Raw genomic sequence first — 18,817 nt, forward strand, 5'->3', positions numbered from 1 at the left:
TCGTAATCCTCTCGATCGATAGATGGAACATTACTCAGCCCAAACCTTTTATTCTGGACAGATGTTTATTTTTCATTCGGAGCTCCTCTGATCATCGGGTCTTTCGGGAGAAAGCGCACGGTGTCGGAAAGAAATTCTGCATATATTTACTTGGTCACGTGCGCCCACTGATCACACCTCTACTGCAACGCAAGCGAGAAACCACGAGTCGTCCAGTGGGGATCCTGACCAAAAAATCCGATTAAAAATAGTCAGGTCAGGGACTACATAACGGTGACTCCATGTACAGGTTTTTGGATGATCAATGATGCATCTGCCTTCTCGGCTTTCTTCTGAGACGTAGACGGCCCCAAATCCGAGAGGCATCAGAACTGGTGGTACATTATCACTTTTCGATGCTCATTGTGTTCTGTCTGACAAGTCCTTTTTATTCCGACCGCGTAAGACAGAGGGAGCGTTTTTTATCTACGAAGTGAGCAGCCTTGGCGAAACCTGAGACAGTTGTATTTAAACTAGATTTCCTGCAGCCGCCACTTATGGAAACTGGACGTTGTTGACATATCCTGGACACCAAACTCCCTGTCATATTACTAACGTATGATGCTGGACACAATGAGTTTGGCGTCTCGTCTGTCAAATGCATTAGATTTGGAACTGTAAATCGAGCACAGAAATTCGAAGACATCGTTAATATGATCTGCAAGCGGATTGAGAAAGTGTTTTGAAATTCCGCTCACAGAAAGCGTTGCTGGTGCCACATCAACGTGCTCATAGAGCAGATAAAATCAATCTGGAATTTGTGGCGAAAGGAAGAGATATGACTCCCACAATGATATTGGAATTTTTTTGCTTGTGTTGTACTATGATAAAAAGCGAGATGCAAGCGGTTATCTGAGTGGACGTTAGAACAGGACCGAATCTATGGTGTTTGGTCATAAGGTATGAATGACCTGAAAGTTAACCGATGGAGATAATCTCCCCTGTAATAGGTAGGGCCGGAAGTTTGTGCTCTTTCCGCTTCCAACTGACTGATCCATCAATTTATCAGCTATAAACCGTGTACCATAGCCCATTGGTTAAGTTTGTGCTCTTTCCGCTTCCAACTGACTGATCCATCAATTTATCAGCTATAAACCGTGTACCATAGGCACATTGGTTCCAGCTGCTAAAACTTCGATCATCGTAGGTTGGGAGAGTGGGGCATATAGTCAGGTTTTGGAGCCGATGACATGGTTAATTAGTTAGGGAACAGAGTACCTATCATTTGAAGGCAGTAGATTTACTACACAAGTGCCACTGACTGCGCGATTGGGCTATTTCTGCTAGCGTCATCAACTATTAGTGAGTTGAGTCCAGGAGTCCCTATCCAGTGGGGCGGCTGTTGAACCGACTTAGTTTACTGGTTGGTGTTTTCGTAGTTCGTTTCCAGGTCATACGGTGTCCACCACTCGGTCGCTTCCATTCAGCACAGTGCTGGGCAAAATGAGCTCTGCGGGGCAGACAGTCTTATGGCATGTTGAGTAGATGTTCCAACCAAAATAATCTATGAACCGTGAGTGATATTTTCTCTCGCGTTAGAGTTCCTTTTCTGTAGGACCATCTGGCGTACCTTAGCATTATTAGTCCTATATTTCTACCAGACCCTACCAATGCTTAGGAGACACTGACGGTCAAGCACTAACATCTTCCGTGTGTCCTTCGCGCAGAGTTCACGTCTCTGATCCACAAAGCGGTACGGATCGCACTGCCGCATTGTAAACTCTGCCCTTGACAGACAAACCGACTTCACGTCGGCGCCATAAGTGTCGGACGTTCGCGATCATTGCTCTGAATTTTCCGATTCTAGATTCATCTCCAGCCAGTCCATCGGAACTTATACAACTACCCAGTTAACAAACTTATCTATCAAGTCGATTGGGTGGTCTGCAGGCATGAGGTTTGAGCTTGATCCTACACAGTCTTGTGGCAACATTGCAGGTGTGAGACGCTTGCCAAACCATGTGGCAGAATTATTTAGGAGACCAATATCGTCCACACACAATGTCTGCGAGCGAACGTCCCGGGTGCATTTCTACCTTCGAGTTTGTAGAGATGGGCAGATTGATAACAGTTGAACGTGAGACGGGCGAGATTGCTCAAATGCTAGAGCGCGTGAGACGGGCGAGATTGCTCAAATGGCTAGAGCGCGAATTTATTGACCGGAAGGTCCGTGGTTTGAACCCGACCTCTGCCCCTCGACTTCCTCTGTCTAGGCTTTAGCAGCCTGGCAGTATTCCAGCACTCATGCTTCTTTCGGGTGGCTAAGCACCAGAAGGGTGTTACAGCTGAACGGTCTTCTCGGTCAGTGTGAGAGAGTGCAACCTTGTTTTACACCACTAGGCGTGAAATCAGGCGAAAGCCTGCCGTATACTCGTACGCACCCACAGAAGTTCGTAAGGGATATGAATTTGGAAGCAACACCTTTGATTGCCTTACACCAAAGTTTCTCACGATCAAGAGTCAGCTTTGAGATCAATAAAAACGACCAACGTGGGAGCTTGAAGGAGTGACGCTGTTCTAGACTGTGCCCCATATAGAGAGAGATGTTCGATGCCTCCTCGGTCAGGATGGATCCCGGCTTGATTTTCACGAATCTCTCTCCCGGTAATCGGTCAACCTACACGAAACATTGCCAGAGAGCGCCGGACACCGGAATGAAAGCAGGATGCTTTTCGCATGACATTTTTGCGCTCTTTAATAACTGGGATGACGGTCAAGGAGCTCCAATCTACTGGTACTGTGTTTCGTTACGAATCTTCTCCAGTATGGATGTCAGACTGTTCACCAGGATATAGCCAATTCCTTGAAGAGTACAGACCATCCACGCCAGGTGTCTTGTCGGGAGGGAGGATTATCTCAGTGCTGGATTTTTGTTGTTGATGGCGAGCTGGCCTCGATGTTCCTCTCAAGCAAACAAGGCGTGTATTTTTGGTGTTGTCAGGCCTTCAGCCATACGCTGCACATAGAGTCCACCACAGGCTGTCCGCCTGTAGTATTCCAGACGTATTTTTCCGCTGATCTTGCTGCCTGGTTAGTCGATTGCAGTAATGTTGTATCGTGGGTAACTATGGGTTACGCCTGCGCTGAGCCTGCCAGACTACGCGATAGGGAGAAGACAGAGAACTGGGGACACGGCTGTATTGCCAGGACAAAAACATACAGAGCGTCTCCGTAAATATATAGAATGACTAATTGGCCAAATATGGTCGTTCACTTGTTCGTTCCGTACAACCAATGGTGGTGTTCCGTTCGTGAACAATCTCAGGCCCACTACGCTGGTCGTGTGTTGCTAAGCCGTGTTTGGTGGGAGCCGGCAACTCACCTACTTTCCGGACATGTCGTACCGATGGTGACCTTGGAGATGCGTCACTCTCTGCACATGTGCTTTTTTTCTGTCCGAGCGCGTCCTGACGAGTAATAGTTTTCTTTCTTGAATTCGATTATCCTGTTTGCCATTTCTGTTGTCTGTTCGTTGTTCAATGGTTCATATACGGCAGTGAACCATCGGTGTTGAACACCGATGTCATGCTATCGATGGTGATGATCAACGGGCCATTGGGCACATTTTTGCTTGACGCAACTCTCACCTGTTGTAATTCACTGTATCATCTTCGGCTTGGGTACGGGTTCCCGCCGATTAGGTCGGTTTCAATGTGTTTGTTGATGGTTTTAACAGTTGAGTACCACGCCTCAACGCATGGCGAAGAGTAGGATCACCGACGTTCCCGCGAAAGTACTTTGCGCGGACAAATGCTCGTCAAAAAATATTATACCGTCCGCTTAATCCGAATACGAACTTTAAGGGCATTCTCCTCGGTCAAGAAAATTTAGGATTAAATAAAGTCGAAGATTCTTTTAAATTGAGGAAAACTGTTATTGCTAGTTGCTGGTATAAGTGGTACTGCTCAAGCACCTGAATTAATATAAAGACTTGATCCATGCACCGTCTTCCACGTCAAAATCATCATCATCATTGTCAGCCGTAAGAGCCGCGTACTCGTCGTACAGTGGTTTCAGCTGCCGCAATTTCGTTCACCGACGATTTGGGGGGGTAGGTAGCTGCGCATTGCACCCTCGAGCTGGTAAATTGGTGCATAAATCCAGCACTGTCAGTGGGCTGTCAAGTGGGGGGGTTTGGAAAAGGAGCTATGCATTGAAGGCAATAGCTTTGATGCACGAGCGCCATTGAGGGCGCATCTGAGCCATGTCTGATAATGTCTCTAGCCATTGATGTGGCCCGTCTCGGGGTCCCCATCCAAGAAGACGGCAGTGACCAGCGCAGCTGAGTTTGCTGGTAACTGCTTTCATACTTCGCTGCCAAGTAATTGTTTGGCCGACTCTGATTCTCTTCCACCCTTCACATGGTTGGACTAAAAGAGCCCTTCGAGGAATTCGGTCGACTGGCATACGCAGCACGTGGCCATGCCAGCGCAACCTCTGCAGTGTGATCAGTTCATCTATCGGGGGTGAGTTATTTCTCCCGAATACTGTTCGACGTACTTCAGCATTGCTGATCCGGTGTTCCCACCCGATTCGGGCAATGCTCCGAAGATATCGGTGGTCAAGCGCTGAAAGTCTTTTGACGTCCTCGGCGTGTAGCGGCCACGTTTCTGATCCATATAGTAATATGGAGCGCAACGCAGCATTGTAAACTCGACCCTTGACGGAGAAGCTGATGTCACGCCTACGCCACAGGTGACGTAGGTTCGCAAAAACTGCTGTGGCCTTCCCAATCCGGATGGAAATTTCATCTTCCGTGAGACCACCGGGACTGATACAGCTGCCCAGATAAACAAATTTGTCTACTACCTCAATCGGTTCATCCGCAAGCATGAGGCTAGGGTTCGAGCCCACCCAGTCTTGCAGTAGCGCTTTACACCTTGTAGGTGTGAGGCGCATGCCAAACTGTGAGGCAGAATTATTTAGATTATTCAATATTGTTTGCATTACGACGGGGTCAGATCCAAGAAGGGTTATGTCGTCTGCGTACTCGATATCTGTGAGCGGACTCCCCGGGAGCATTAGAGACTGGTAGTGAGTCTTTCATGGTCATATCAATGACGGACTTGAAGAGGAAAGATAAAAGAGAACAGCCCTGTCTGACACCACCTGATGTGTTGGACTCAGGCTTGAGTTTTTCATAGACCTTTACACATCTGCTGGAGGATCGAAGATTTATTGGGGATACCTTTGCCCCACAGACTGCCATAGTGCCTGACGATCCACAGAGTCAAAGGCGGCTTGCAGGTCAGGAAACACAACCATTGTTGGTTGCTGGAAGCAGTGTTTCTGTTCCAGAATCTGTCGGAGGATGATGACATGATCTATGCATCCTCTTGCAGGACGGAACCAAGCTTGGTTTTCACGGATCTGTCTCTCTGTGTTCAGTCAACTTTCGAAGGATAAGACCAGAGAGCACGTCCGACGCCACAGCTAATAGGCTGCTGCCACGGTCGTTTCCGCACAGCGTCCGCGTACCCTTTTTGAAGATAGGAATAATTGTCAACATGCCTCATTCTGCAGGTACGGATAACTGTCGACATGCCCCATTCTGCAGGCAATTTCTCTTCGTCCCACATAGTACCAATATGCTTTGTCAAGTGGGTCACCAGGCGGAAGGCCACTTCAAAATCCTGCTTGGTGCCTTCTTAATTGCGTCTCATGCCGAAGAATGGCGTCGCAGCACAAGGGAAGCCAGTAGCCGTTGTTACGACAGTCGGTTCGGCTGACTTTCTGAACACGCATAAGACTGACGACTGGCCTCAACTTCATGGAACAAACTGGTTAAAGCGGAACACAGAGATCCTCCTCCATCTTTTAACAACGCCGTGGGGAGTTTCATCTGGCCCGGCAGCCCGATGGCGCTTCAAGCCAGGAAGGCATATTTGTACTTCAAATGGAGAAGGATCTGAACTCACAGACCAAGGCTCAAAATGAGTGGGTTGAATATACATGGACACAGGCCACTTGAACCGCTGTTGAAAATTTTCTGCTCAGCGATCCAAACACCCATCCTTGCTATGTATCAGATTTTCAGTGTTATCTTTTATCAACACAGCAAGGCCTTTTAGGTGCTGTTTTGCTGGAACAGCTTCCATGCGTTCCCAGCCACATCGGTCTCTTCCATCTCTCTGATTCCACCACGTCCGCCTACACAGGCTACAATTGAGCTGTCTCCTAATCGACCGTCTGGCAGAATAGTACCCCAAACCAAAGAGATAGGGCGCCTCGCATCAAGAGGCGGAAGTTATACGCGCTCGGTAACAACAGAGTTCCAGACGTCATACTTCCCTGGTTATCTCATACCAGTTGTGGTTAATGCCCTCTGAGGAGGCCGTTTATACCGCTTTGCAAAGTAAGCCGTGGTACGTCCCTAACTCGCTCACGAAGCTTCTGCACTGCTAAGTGGGGAGTTCGTTTCAGGGGTTCACCTGGAAAGTTTAATGAAAATCTGCACCGAATGGGAGCGTAGTCTGCATCAACTTGTGCATTCCAGAACGATTGGCGAACCGTGCAATCGGTACCTGGTGCTGTGGTCAAGTTGACTCCAAGACTCCTCGGCGGTAGAGGGATGCCATGTAACACGGCAACGCCCACTGCGTCTGAACCTAGCATTGCTGGGAAATAGCTAAATGCAAAGGATGTTCACGATTGTCAGTGTTTTGTATTTAGAATAAATACCACCAAACCATGCTTCTGCGTCCTACTTGTCTGATAAAATCTCCCGCCACTGTGATTATATTAGGGTTCATCGTAGGTAACAAGGTTCAGTGGTTGTAGCTGCCGCAGTTTCGTTCACCGACGATTTGGGGGGGGTAGGTAGCTGCGCATTGCACGCGCGAGCTGGTAAATTGGTGCATAAATCCAGCACTGTCAGTGGGCTGTCAAGTGGGGGGGGTTGGAAAAGGAGCTATGCATTGAAGGCAATTGCTTGGATGCACGAGGGTAGTCGGTTATCAGTAGGTGTCTTTCAGTGAATCACAGCTACGGTTCGTTGGCGCATAAATAACCATGAGTGTTCAACATTTCGACTGGTACGAGAAGCCGGACAGCGCAGAGGCTGCCGTTTAAGGAATTCCAGTTGAGCAATGAAACCTCGGTATGATAACTTAAGTTTATACCAACACCGACGAAACCCACTACAGCAGCTTTAGAGAAATTCGAAGTTCGTACTCTACAGCATCTGGAAAGAGAAGATGCAGTATGCTCAACAACCGTAGTGTATTAAAGTCTCCGAGATGCAACGGACGCCAACTGACAGAGTATCCAGAGTACGCGCAAGAGCGTTTACTGTTTCTAATTTTCAACGGTTTTTTAAACATTGTTTTAAGTGTTTCAAGAATAGCCTGTTTGTTGAGTACCCGTGGCCATCTACAGCACGTTCTCGTTAACTCAATCCCAACCATCCTACAGAAAACGTCATTTATGGTAGGACGTTCCGATTGTTCGTGTATCTTACAGGAATTTTTCAACAGTGAAGCCTTTCCAATCGATCGCCAGCTATCTTCCCCAATCAGTCAGTCAGCTAACGAACAGTCGCGTGTATTGTGCCTTTTAGTTATTGGAAGACTATTGAAAACTCGCTAACAGCCCACTACCAATTTAACTTTGTTTAAGGAGTCCTCAGGCAAACGTCTCGAACTTCAGATAATCTGTCCAACTGAATTCCCAGAGTCATATTCGATTGAAGAACACTCTAAACGACATACTACTCAGATGCTCGCCTTAATCTCTCGTTACTACCAGTTGCACGGACTACAAATATAATCCGACAAAATTCGATTCTCTAGGAAGCTCTGGGCAACCTCGCTCAGTAGGTAGGAATGCTGCGAAAAAGAAAGGACCGGATTAATGGGTAGGGACTTATTTGTACAGGAATACAGTGGTAACCAAAGAGATCACATCATTACATTCCACGTTCTGTTTTCTTTTCTGCCTTGGGTTGTATTTTTGCAAATCCGCATGTGGCACTGAAGTATTTGTTTCCGGTCTCTGTCGTCTTCTCTGCTGCTTGCGGATTGACAATTTCCAGACCCTGTGTACAAAGCGAAGGAGTCAGCTTCAATCGCTTGCACAGTATCTGAAGCGATTCATATGGACTACATGCAAGATAATTGGGGTTACCATCCTATTTCGTATGCCCTGTAACTGCTGTTCTAAAGAATACCTCAGAGAATGTGCTTTAAAAAGAACGAACCTGTCTGCTTCAAGACTGAGTTCCTAATCGAGAGCGGCGCCCGAAGGCATAGATCGGTCCAATCCAAAAAGTACTTCCAAGGCATATACAAAATCTGATAAAACAGCAGAAATCTTTTGCTGCGCTATTTACTCTATGTTATGTAAGTCGGGGGCCAACGTAGTCAGTTGGCGCGATTCTACACATGCGTGCTGCTCCGGCCGTTGTGAAAAATTACTTGTGGCGAGCACCGTTAAGTCGCCGAGTGCACAGGTTGGAACGAATTTGTTTACTACCACTTTTAAAAACGCCCTGAAGAAATTAGTCGTTTATCAATCCTATCAAGGTTTGAACAAACTGGTAGTATCTCAGTCCCCGCGCCTTCTGCAGGTGGCAGCTAGGCGCCGAAAGTTTGAAGCTGAAGGATTTTTATTTCTATTTTCCTTCCTGATGTGACTGGTCGTGATGATCCGGTTTAAGGGAATGAGAGGTCCAGATCATTTGGGAGAATAAAAGGCTGCATCAGAAGTAATGTTGTCCGATGAACGCTCACACTGAAGTTCCTCGAGATTTCCGACCATGGTCTCTCTCTGAGTATCCTGCAAAGGCCAAGTCAGTGCTAGTATCATCAACTGTGAGCAATAAAAACATCAGTGTGAAAAATAATAGTTTCACGATAGGACAACCACCCTATTTGTACAGCAACAAAGTCAGAGTGTGGAAGCTCAGTACGTCGTGCTTCTACAACACTTTTGACCTGTCCGGGTGATATCCTCTTTTTTGGAAAGGCGGCAGCGCTTCTCTTAGAAACCTAAACATGATTAGTGACTAGACGGTTCCCACAACAAGACGCAGTGAACGAATTACATTTCACATCGAAAGGAACGTGCATCAAAGTCTGAGTGTCGTCAAGAACAAGATTTCCGTTGTTTCAAAGGTGGAACATGACCGTAAAAGAAAATTCCTTTCATAAAATTCCCACAAAATTTTATAGGACTCTCTCACCTGAAGTGGTGTGAATGCGATGGAGGAAGAGGTACCAGCCACATGCTTCCGAACCGTGGAACTCCCACCCCAGGTTGTCGCACCCAGTGCTGTGGTGGGCATAGTGGACATACCACCGAAACGGGACAGCTTTTGCTGAAGAGCTTTGCTCACTCGCGCCTTCGTCTTGGAATCTGCTTGGGGAGCCCGGAGACGTCCGGCGATACCCCTTTGTCCCAAGGAACCCAGTGAAAAGCCTAAATCACTTTGATAAGCGTCATCACTAATCTCTCCGAATTGGATTCGATTGGCCGAACGCCGTAATTCCGTCATGCCTAAGCGTTCCTTCATCTTTCGATAACGTCGTCCACCACGTTTCCTGTAAAAAAAAAGCCGGTACCATTTACCTTGTCATGGACGAGACAGACAATCAGTTTCGAGCGCTTAGCCACGGTGCGGTGCGACGCTAGCCTCCAGCTCAGTGGAACAAACAGGCGGCAATTAATGTTGTCGTAGATCCGTTACCTAAAAACAGTTTCGGAATCTCAAGTGACGGTTGAGCCAACCGGACAAGCAGACAAAAAGGAAGATAAGGTTGTCAATTGAGAAGAAACAAGTTCAAAAAAGCTGACGCGAGGATTGAAGGGTCTAAGACTGAGCTTTGATGGCAAACCGAAGCAAACGGTGGCGAAAGAATGGGATATCCAAATCTGCATATGTTCTTCAGAATAACAGTGATGGTAGAGAGACGTTTTAGACTCAGTGAGGATGAAATAACCGAGTCCTCGAAGAGGACAGCTTTTGGTTGATTTTACGACCAGTCGTCTTGGATCGAAGTTCGCATGGAAAATAATGTCAACGTACTTTGCTGGAGGATCAATGGGAGCAGGTAAAGCCTTGATTGTCTTGACCGGAGGAGGTTCCTGCCACTTGTCAAACTTCCGTTCTACCTCCAACATAAGTTTTTCGCCGATGTGTCCGTCCTATGGATGAAATTAGAAAAAAACGAGATCTGTAGAAGAACTGGGGACAAGACAAGCCAAGGCTAATAAAGCTGGGAGTAAAAGGCGAACCAACGTACCGAAGCCTCATGAAACAAATCAACCCGAGCGGCCAAAGCCACCTTGTTAGCCAATAAGCGAGCTGCCTTGTAGCGTAAGTCGGGTGGTAGCTTCTGCACGACCTCCGCATTGAATATGTAACCCGTATGAGGAAGAACGGAAGCATTACTGAACCCGGATAGCAGACGTTTCTGTGCACCCAGGACAAGTATGTTACAGGAGGGCATTTTTGTGAGGGCTGTCAAGCCACCAGCATGACCTATGAGGGAAGGCGAGCAAACACGTTTCGCCGATGTGTCCGTCCTATGGATGAAATTAGAAAAAAACGAGATCTGTAGAAGAACTGGGGACAAGACAAGCCAAGGCTAATAAAGCTGGGAGTAAAAGGCGAACCAACGTACCGAAGCCTCATGAAACAAATCAACCCGAGCGGCCAAAGCCACCTTGTTAGCCAATAAGCGAGCTGCCTTGTAGCGTAAGTCGGGTGGTAGCTTCTGCACGACCTCCGCATTGAATATGTAACCCGTATGAGGAAGAACGGAAGCATTACTGAACCCGGATAGCAGACGTTTCTGTGCACCCAGGACAAGTATGTTACAGGAGGGCATTTTTGTGAGGGCTGTCAAGCCACCAGCATGACCTATGAGGGAAGGCGAGGCAAACACGTGAAAGTACTGTACAGAGGCACCAGGCCGCACGAAATATTTAATTACAGTGCGAGGTAAACACTATTTGTGCATGTCCATAACATGTAACAGCCTAGAGCTGTGGAGCCAAAAATAAGCAGAAGCTACCCTCCTCGCGTAGAACAGAAAGGATACCACAAACCTACGGACACTTCCTGCCGGAAAGGAGACGGTACTGTTGGAAATGAACCTCGTAATGACACCAAAGAGCAGCCAAATCACTTATTGACCGAGAAACAGTCTGCATTTCTAAATCTCAAGTTGAGTCCAAGTAAGCATATGTAAGCTTCGTTAATCGTGCATGTCATTAGGATAAACAACGTTGAACAGAACATTGAGCACCGGGTCAGTGCAGTTTGACTGGACTGGATACCAATGTGCTAGTAACTCCATTGGAGGTATATAGATCATAAGCCAATTCTATAGGACTGGCCCAGCCCTCGCATAGGCCGCAAGACTACTCTTCGTCAACCAGTTCGGTGCTAAATTCCCCAAAAAGTTACCCCAGGGAGAGGTTGGAAAACCCCTTTCCCCGTGAAATCCTGTCCTCAGGGGAAGAGAGGAATAGTGTAAATATTCCGAGTAACGTCCACCAGGATTTATGCTTACAAGTGAATTCCAATCGGGCGATCGCTGTAACAAAGTATCAAAACAACTCACCTTGCATAAAATCGGTCGAAGCTTATCGCTGAAGATAATACAGGTCCACATGTTAGATAGTATGACAAGGGACAAACAACAAACACACACGTGCTGGGGTTTCCCTGTACGCGAGCTCAGTAAGAGAACCCATCATAACATCAGTTGAGGAACAGTGACTAACGCTTAACAGCAGATGATAACAATAAGTATAGTGACCAGCCACTAATCAACATACCAGTTTCGCTCGTTTATTAGCCATAAACCATGTACCAGAGATACAGCGTACTGAGGCGATTTCCTCAAAGATTATGGGAGAGGGCAGCTAAACAGCATGGTCGTATAAGACCTATACTACTACCAAATTAAACAGGAAAATTGAGCGATATAGCTTCAACGCATTGCCCTTTAACAAATATCTTATTCAAGCTTTGTAGCTGACAAGGTATGGCATCCAACTTACCCATCAGTTTGGCAGCCGTTGAGGCTCCCACAAGAATGCTGGTGTTTGGAGCAATGAAAGACATGCGAGATTCAACGTAAGCGAGCATAGCAGATCGCATTTCTTGCAGTTCGATTGCCATCGTACATGCCTCCATAATCCGGCTGAGTTGATTTTCATCCAAAGGAGCCCCTTGAGTCGTGGACGCAGTGACCGAGACAACCATAATTGTTGCAGGAGTCAGAAAGGATGCCAAAAGATCAGTCTGCTTGGATCGCTCAAGGATCTCATTTCCCAAAACCTAAAGTAACACATATTCGGTTGGTTGTATAACAGGGCTGAGCGCAGTGTACATTGTCTCGATGATGCTATAGTATGAGTCACATAAAACTTATCTCTCCCAAGAAAGGTTAAACAAGGAAGTTAGTGGAGGGGTGTTCCATGTAACTTACCAAAACTACCTTCAGGTAATCCAAGCACAAAGGAACAAGAGATTCCAGTTCCGGAAAGCGATTGGAGTAAAGATCCCGCACATACTTGTGGATGATATCTGCAATAGAGTAGAAATTTCAATGAAACTCAATTTTCCGAAGATATATGCAGCAGTTCTTCCCACAAACGTCGTATTTCGGAAGTAACTGCGTTATTTCTTTGTTGTGGGCTACTACGCGCTAAATGAAGCATAGGTTAAACTCAATCCATGCACCCACATAAGCTGTTCTGGCAATTAAGCACGCCCTGAACATAAACGTCACAGGATCCAAGAGATGGAAAATGCCCCTCAGTCCCTGAAGTGAAAAAATGGTGTCACACTCAGTACACTCATAATCATCATCATCATCATCATCACCATCATCATCATTGACAGCATGACATCAGTGTTCAAGTCCGACGAAGAGACTGGACCTTACCGTGGTGTGACGGTTTGCGAATCTCAGCGATCCATTGAGCTATACTGGAGAGTGTCCCGCGACACTCAGAGAGTCTCTCATACCAGGTTGGTCAATGGTTAGAGGTCTGACGAACACAGTCTCCTGGCCCTCCAGGTTGGGGGTTGGAACATGTGGCGACTTGTTCCGTAGAAATGGTAATGCATTTGCATTTCCCGCCAAACACCGCTGCCTTGCGGTTAGGCTTTTGAGCCAAAGGCTTTGTTTGGAGACCCTAATCGTCCTCCTGTCTAGGTGTGGGCGCCCTGGCAGCATCCCAGCCCACTTACAACCATGGATTTCACATACACAATCCACTCAACCACAAAGGTGGATGGATATTGCCTAAACGATGGTCGGTGGACGAGCTCCCGTTCGCCAACGCTGCACAGACCACCTAAAAGGTGCCGGTATGTACGACAGTATAAAAAATAGGCAGCTCACTGTCAGACACCGCACTTTTATCGCCCTTGTTCTTCAATAACCTAGTTATTGTACTCGTACATAGAGCGTTGCAAATTATCTGAGGAATACGCACAGAAGACAGTCTTATACCATCGGGTTAGGTTAGTTCCCACAGGAAAGGACACTGATACTCAAAGTAGATTTAGTGACGAATGGGCTGTAAACGACTGGTTGTCTTCACACAGTTGTTACAACATTTTTCCCCTCAAAACCTGATGGGGCGTAATCAATGGCGGTATAGGTTGGAGGGAATGTCGGTAACAAATTAGAGGCAAGTCAGCCGCCAAAGGTCAACCCAACTACCTTTGGTCGAGGGGAAGGAGAATTGTGCAGACACTATTCTATCCTATAAAAGACAAACAGTGTCTACGACACTTTCATACTTTTCTGTCAAATAACGTTACCCAAAGCAGTATCGTAGTTGGTAGACGACGGGCGTATACATGCACTACACAACCGAACCACTTTATCGCGTCACCAGATACCTGGCTCCGAACCAGATCCTTTCGGACTCTCCGAAGCCAGTCCATATAAACTACAGTTCTGAGAAACGGTTGTTTGAAAACCTGGTGACAGCACAAACAACGGATATCTTAAACAGGGCAGAGCACAAATCACAAGTAGACATGGCCACCAGACCGGTGATCCACCATTATATCGCCACAAGTGAAAACACTCTTAGATTCAAATCCATGCAGATTCCCCTAGACACGCTTTGGAGACAACACAATCTTTGAAATAGGTCAAGCACGTTGAAACATCAGACGGCCTAGTTGAATCCCAGAAGGTATGTCCTAAGACAATGGGTCCTGGAATATTACCATAAATTTGAGAAACAGTTGGCTTCTAGCTGAACATACATTCTCCGGTAAGAAGCAACCCTGAAAGGCAGTAAAATCATGATGTGATCTGTGACTGAAGAATGAGTGGCGCTCTGTACTGCCCAAGTACGAGTTAATTACACTGCTGATCTGCAGCTCATGACGTAAATTTTTAGTCCTCCACTAGCTAGGAGGTTGCCAGTTCGAGTTTTCTTGGAGGTTGCGCACTGCTGGTGATTCCCAGCAAGTGTGAAACAGTTGTACGGAGCTTCTCAACTCTGCGACACAGACTGATCTTACTTCCAGGACAAAGCTTCAACTGGGAGATTCCGACTTTAGACAGCCGAAAAACTCCTAAGCCACCTACCAGACAATGTGGATTTTTATTTGATTGATCAAGCTTCATATGTCCTATATATTGTGATAGCGCCTAAAACGTCGATACTGACACTATAATACAGGCGTATAGTAATATGATGCTTCTGGGAAAAGTACCACCAAGTAAGAGGACGATCACTGACGAAGAAAGACAGGCAAACTCACTGATTTCGTTGTCTATCTCCACCATCAAGTTATTTGCTTCTACGATGCACTGGTATTCCGGGTCAGACTCAACCGGCCCATGGATTTTGTCGCGTTTTGGTTTCTTGGAATAGTAATCCAGATCAGACATCACTTTGGATAACTGTAGGAACGAAACGGACCAACATTTAAAACGATTTGTTAGCCAAAAGTTGACGGATTCACGGAATTTTATACCAGTTCGGCTAGTTGATATTGGCAGATGCCAGTATGGTGACAGCGCGGTTTATGCAGACCTGCCAACCGATCACCGTGTATGGACAGTAGTGTATTTCTGAAACGGACTAATCTCGTCTCAGCAGACAGTCACAATACTGTACGTGTGCTAACGAAGTGCCAACCGAGGAAGCTAGTAAAATCTTGTGCTTGATTGTGTGTAACTAGTACGTAGACTTCCGAAACCAATTTTTTTCTTGATATATGGGATCGTCAAAACTCTATATCGAAAAGTCAAAAACTGATTACTTTCGGATGGCTAACTCTTAAGACAGGATTAGTCGGTTTTATGAAGGTCTGGGATAAATTCTGCACAAGCTGGGCAATCACCTGACAACATCTGCGTAAGTCGCGATCTCGTGTCAGCTCTAGTGACGGGCTCCGTATAGAAGGTAGTGATCGAGTTCCTCCATGTCGCTCTTGGCTGTACTCAGCCATACGAGTGTGCTCCGAACCTAACTTCTAAACAATGGAGGTCACCGGTTCTGTGGACAATATGCCTTGGTGGCTATCTATGTTAGGCCTATTTCGCTACTTTCGGTGACCATCACTACAAACACCGTGGCTAACAACAGCACGACATGCGAGTGTGACCTGAGCTCGGCCGCTAGTTTGCTCAAAGTGGACATACAAGTTTCCTCTTGCAATCACTGCCGTATTGACGAAAGTGAGTGTCAGCCAACAGATTAGAAATGTATGGTTACAATAGATCTTACGAGTGACGTGGTAACCCTTCGCATACACTATGAGTCTCAAATGCTAAGCTGTTCAAAATGAGTAGACAATTAGAAGTCCCTCTCTTGTTCGACCCCGGTTTCATTCTCCCAAATTTGTACCCAGGAAATGGCGTTTAGATAGTTGTACTACGCAAATCGAACGTGGTACTACCTGTCCACCAGCTTATTTCGATGCAACAGGCAAATAAAGAAGCGGGTGCAAGCCCAATATGTAAGTTGAAGACAATTTGGTTGGGAGCAGCTAGCACAAGTAGTCCCGCAAAAAATTCAAGTGACGGAATAAGCGTTAGGACGGTCAGCTCATAACGAACAATTCTGCCCTTCGTAGTATTTCACTGAAATTTCATTTTTTTCTCTGTTGTAGTCAACTGAGCTATCCAGGCTTATAGTTGATGTGAGCGGCACCATGATGGTGGTTGAATTGTCACTGCATGTGTGTTGCTTTTCCGTACGTGCGGAGGAGGTGGGCGTACTTCATCTATGGGTAAACAGATTTTACGCCCGGAAGGCGCTTCTGTGAGTGAGTTGTTGTTTGGCATATTTGGGTTAAGTGTCGCACAGTAGCTTAACAAGGTTTCAATAACCTCAGCTGGTGTTCTCTCCCCTATAAGTTTTTGAAGTGCTCATTTAAAGGTGCCCACAAAACGTTCGGCCCAACCGTTAGACTGATGATGGAGTGGCGGTGATATAACGTGTTGAATATCATATTACTTGCAAAACAAGGTGAATTCCCCCGAGGGAAATGCACTGCTTTGTCTGAAACCAATGTTTCTGGTGTGCCCAAGCGACTTAAGATTCGGGCGAGCTGCAAGACTGTGGAGCGAGAAGTGATGTGATCCATCATGATTACCTCCGGCAATTTACTGCAAGTGTCAACCATGATAAGATAATGCTGATTGTCGATTGGTCCAGTAAAAGCATCTTGTAGACGCAACCAAGGGTTAGTTGATGCAGGCCAAGAGGATAACTCGGTCTTCCGCGGCGATTTTGCAGAACACTGACATTTGGTACGGGACTGCACAAGTTATTCTAGCTGTTTGTCCATACCCGGTCAGTATACATAACTGCGCGGCAAGGCTTCATGCGGCTGATGCCTGGGTGTCGAAAATGTAACTGTCTTAGTACCCGCGCTTGCAGTTTGGTAGTATAACACGTTCACCAAAGAGAAGGCAACCATCGACTTCAAATAGGAAATCGCCTGTGGAATAATGAGTGAATGTCACGCGTCACTGACGATAGCCAGCGTGTTCGGTGATGGTGTCATACTTGTTGGAGTGCGGGGTCACATCTGGTTTCGTACCGGACCATTGCTGAAGTAACTAGAAGGATAGATGCAGTACGGCGCAAATTTCCGACTCAAAAGAAATGGAAGCCACAACCGTGTCTTCTGCCGGTTGTCATTGTGAGTCCATCAATCTTCATAAGACGTCTGCCTGGTGATTGGTATCTGTAGACTGGTATTTGATTGAAAAATTAAAGTCCAGGAGAATGGTCAACCAAAGCTGGAGATGATTTGCCACGTGTACCGGAACGCATTTCTTCCACCTAACCCAAATGTGCCAAACAACAACTCACCCGCAGAAGCGCTTTTCGGATGTAAAATCCGTTCACTTGTAGATGTAGTGCGTCCACTTTCCCCGCACGTACGAAAAAGGAACACACAAGTGGAGCGACAGTTCAACCACCATCATGGTGCCGCTCACACAACCTATAAGTCCGGATAGCTCAGTTGGCTAAACACAGAGAGAAAATGAAATCTCAGTGAAATACTACGAAGGGCAGAATTGTTCGTTAGGACCTGACCGTTCTAAAAATAGGCAAACGATTCCAGACTCCCCATTTACACTCACGGTGTTCATTTCAAATACGAAACTTAGCAAAAGAAAGAAGCACGAACGGTCAAACAGTCATAGCGGTAACGTTTGGTTGGCAACACACTATAAAACCAGTGTGAGTAGCTAATATTGACGATCGAGCAGAACATCGTAAGCAATTCAACAAAGTGAAACACTGACAAAAGCCACCGACGACTCGAGAGACAATCTGGGAGGACGGACGGAGAGCGATCTCTCCTGAGAGACGGTCTCTTTAGAGGAGTGGGCAACGGTACAACCAAAATCCATTTTGGGACAAGAATGTGGGTTTAGAAACGAACCTTCTCGGAATGACGGAGTTTGGCAAACGCAGTGATTGGTGCACTTGAAAACGTCATGGACTTGACCGAACTCGTCGGCTTATCATCGACAGGAAGCACGAAGGAGCCATCGGTGCCAAGAGTCATGCTCACATCTTCCAGTTCGTCGTCAGCGCCATCTGCAATGTGTTCTTCCGCTGTTTCTGCGTCATCCAAGTCTGCTAAAAGTTCTTCTGCTAAGGACATTCTTTATGTCAAGCTGAAAAAATAATCAATGCAGCGTTGAATTGGAATATCAACAATATTTTGATACATTAATATCAACTAGAAATTTAAAAAGTATCTTGAGTTGTAATCATACTGGGTTGACCGAAGGTCATAAAACTCTGTCGAAAGTTTAGGAGAGATCTAATCGCATCGAGTATCATTCGTGATCTCTATTGATGAACCGATAAGTGGGAAAATCCCCAATAGAAGCAGCAGCCGACTCCATAGGCATCTTCGAAAGCAACGTCAGTTTTGAACGGCGATGTTTCGTTGTTATGGTTTCGTAGTTTAGGTCGATTTGGTAAAACCTCCAGTTATAAGAAATGGGAAAGGAAGGGGTCAAGTAGCATTGTTGGTCACGTGGGGCCGTTTGGCAGAGATCTAGTGCTTACACTCGTCTAGATGAACGAATGAACTTGTCACATTATGGTGGGCTTGGCCCTGTTTGTCAGCATTACTTCTGGACCTTTTCATGTGTTAGAACCATACAACCGTACTAAGTCTTCTCTCAACGTATTTCGCATTGTTTTCATTTCCATGTTGAGATATTTACACGAAAAGAGGGAGCCCACAGTAACAGACTGACTAAAAGTAACGGTCCTCAGGTAAGCTAAAACAAGAACGGCAAATGGAAGATCG

The 18,817-nt window shown here is 46.3% G+C and overlaps 2 protein-coding genes across 2 annotated transcripts in view; one reads left to right on the forward strand and one right to left on the reverse strand.

The window, feature by feature from the left end:
* Positions 1-7,806, forward strand: part of T265_07599 (hypothetical protein) — a gene marked incomplete at both ends in the record, with an annotated part of 53,402 nt that extends 45,596 nt beyond the window's left edge. Inside the window, one exon of the mRNA XM_009173163.1 lies at positions 7,657-7,806. Coding sequence (XP_009171427.1) covers positions 7,657-7,806 — 150 coding nt within the window. The remainder of the gene's footprint in view (positions 1-7,656) is intronic.
* Positions 4,186-18,157, reverse strand: T265_07598 (hypothetical protein; the record flags this gene model as incomplete). Its single annotated transcript, XM_009173162.1, has 9 exons — positions 4,186-5,067; positions 9,221-9,578; positions 10,064-10,182; positions 10,281-10,625; positions 10,662-10,900; positions 12,049-12,328; positions 12,480-12,577; positions 14,786-14,927; positions 17,933-18,157. The coding sequence occupies 9 exons, from the start codon at positions 18,155-18,157 to the stop codon at positions 4,186-4,188; spliced, it is 2,688 nt and encodes an 895-aa protein (XP_009171426.1).
* Positions 18,158-18,817: the final 660 nt, after the last annotated feature.

The sequence above is a fragment of the Opisthorchis viverrini genome (genome assembly GCF_000715545.1).
Source record: "Opisthorchis viverrini unplaced genomic scaffold opera_v5_176, whole genome shotgun sequence".
Taxonomy (NCBI): Eukaryota; Metazoa; Platyhelminthes; class Trematoda; order Opisthorchiida; family Opisthorchiidae; genus Opisthorchis; species Opisthorchis viverrini.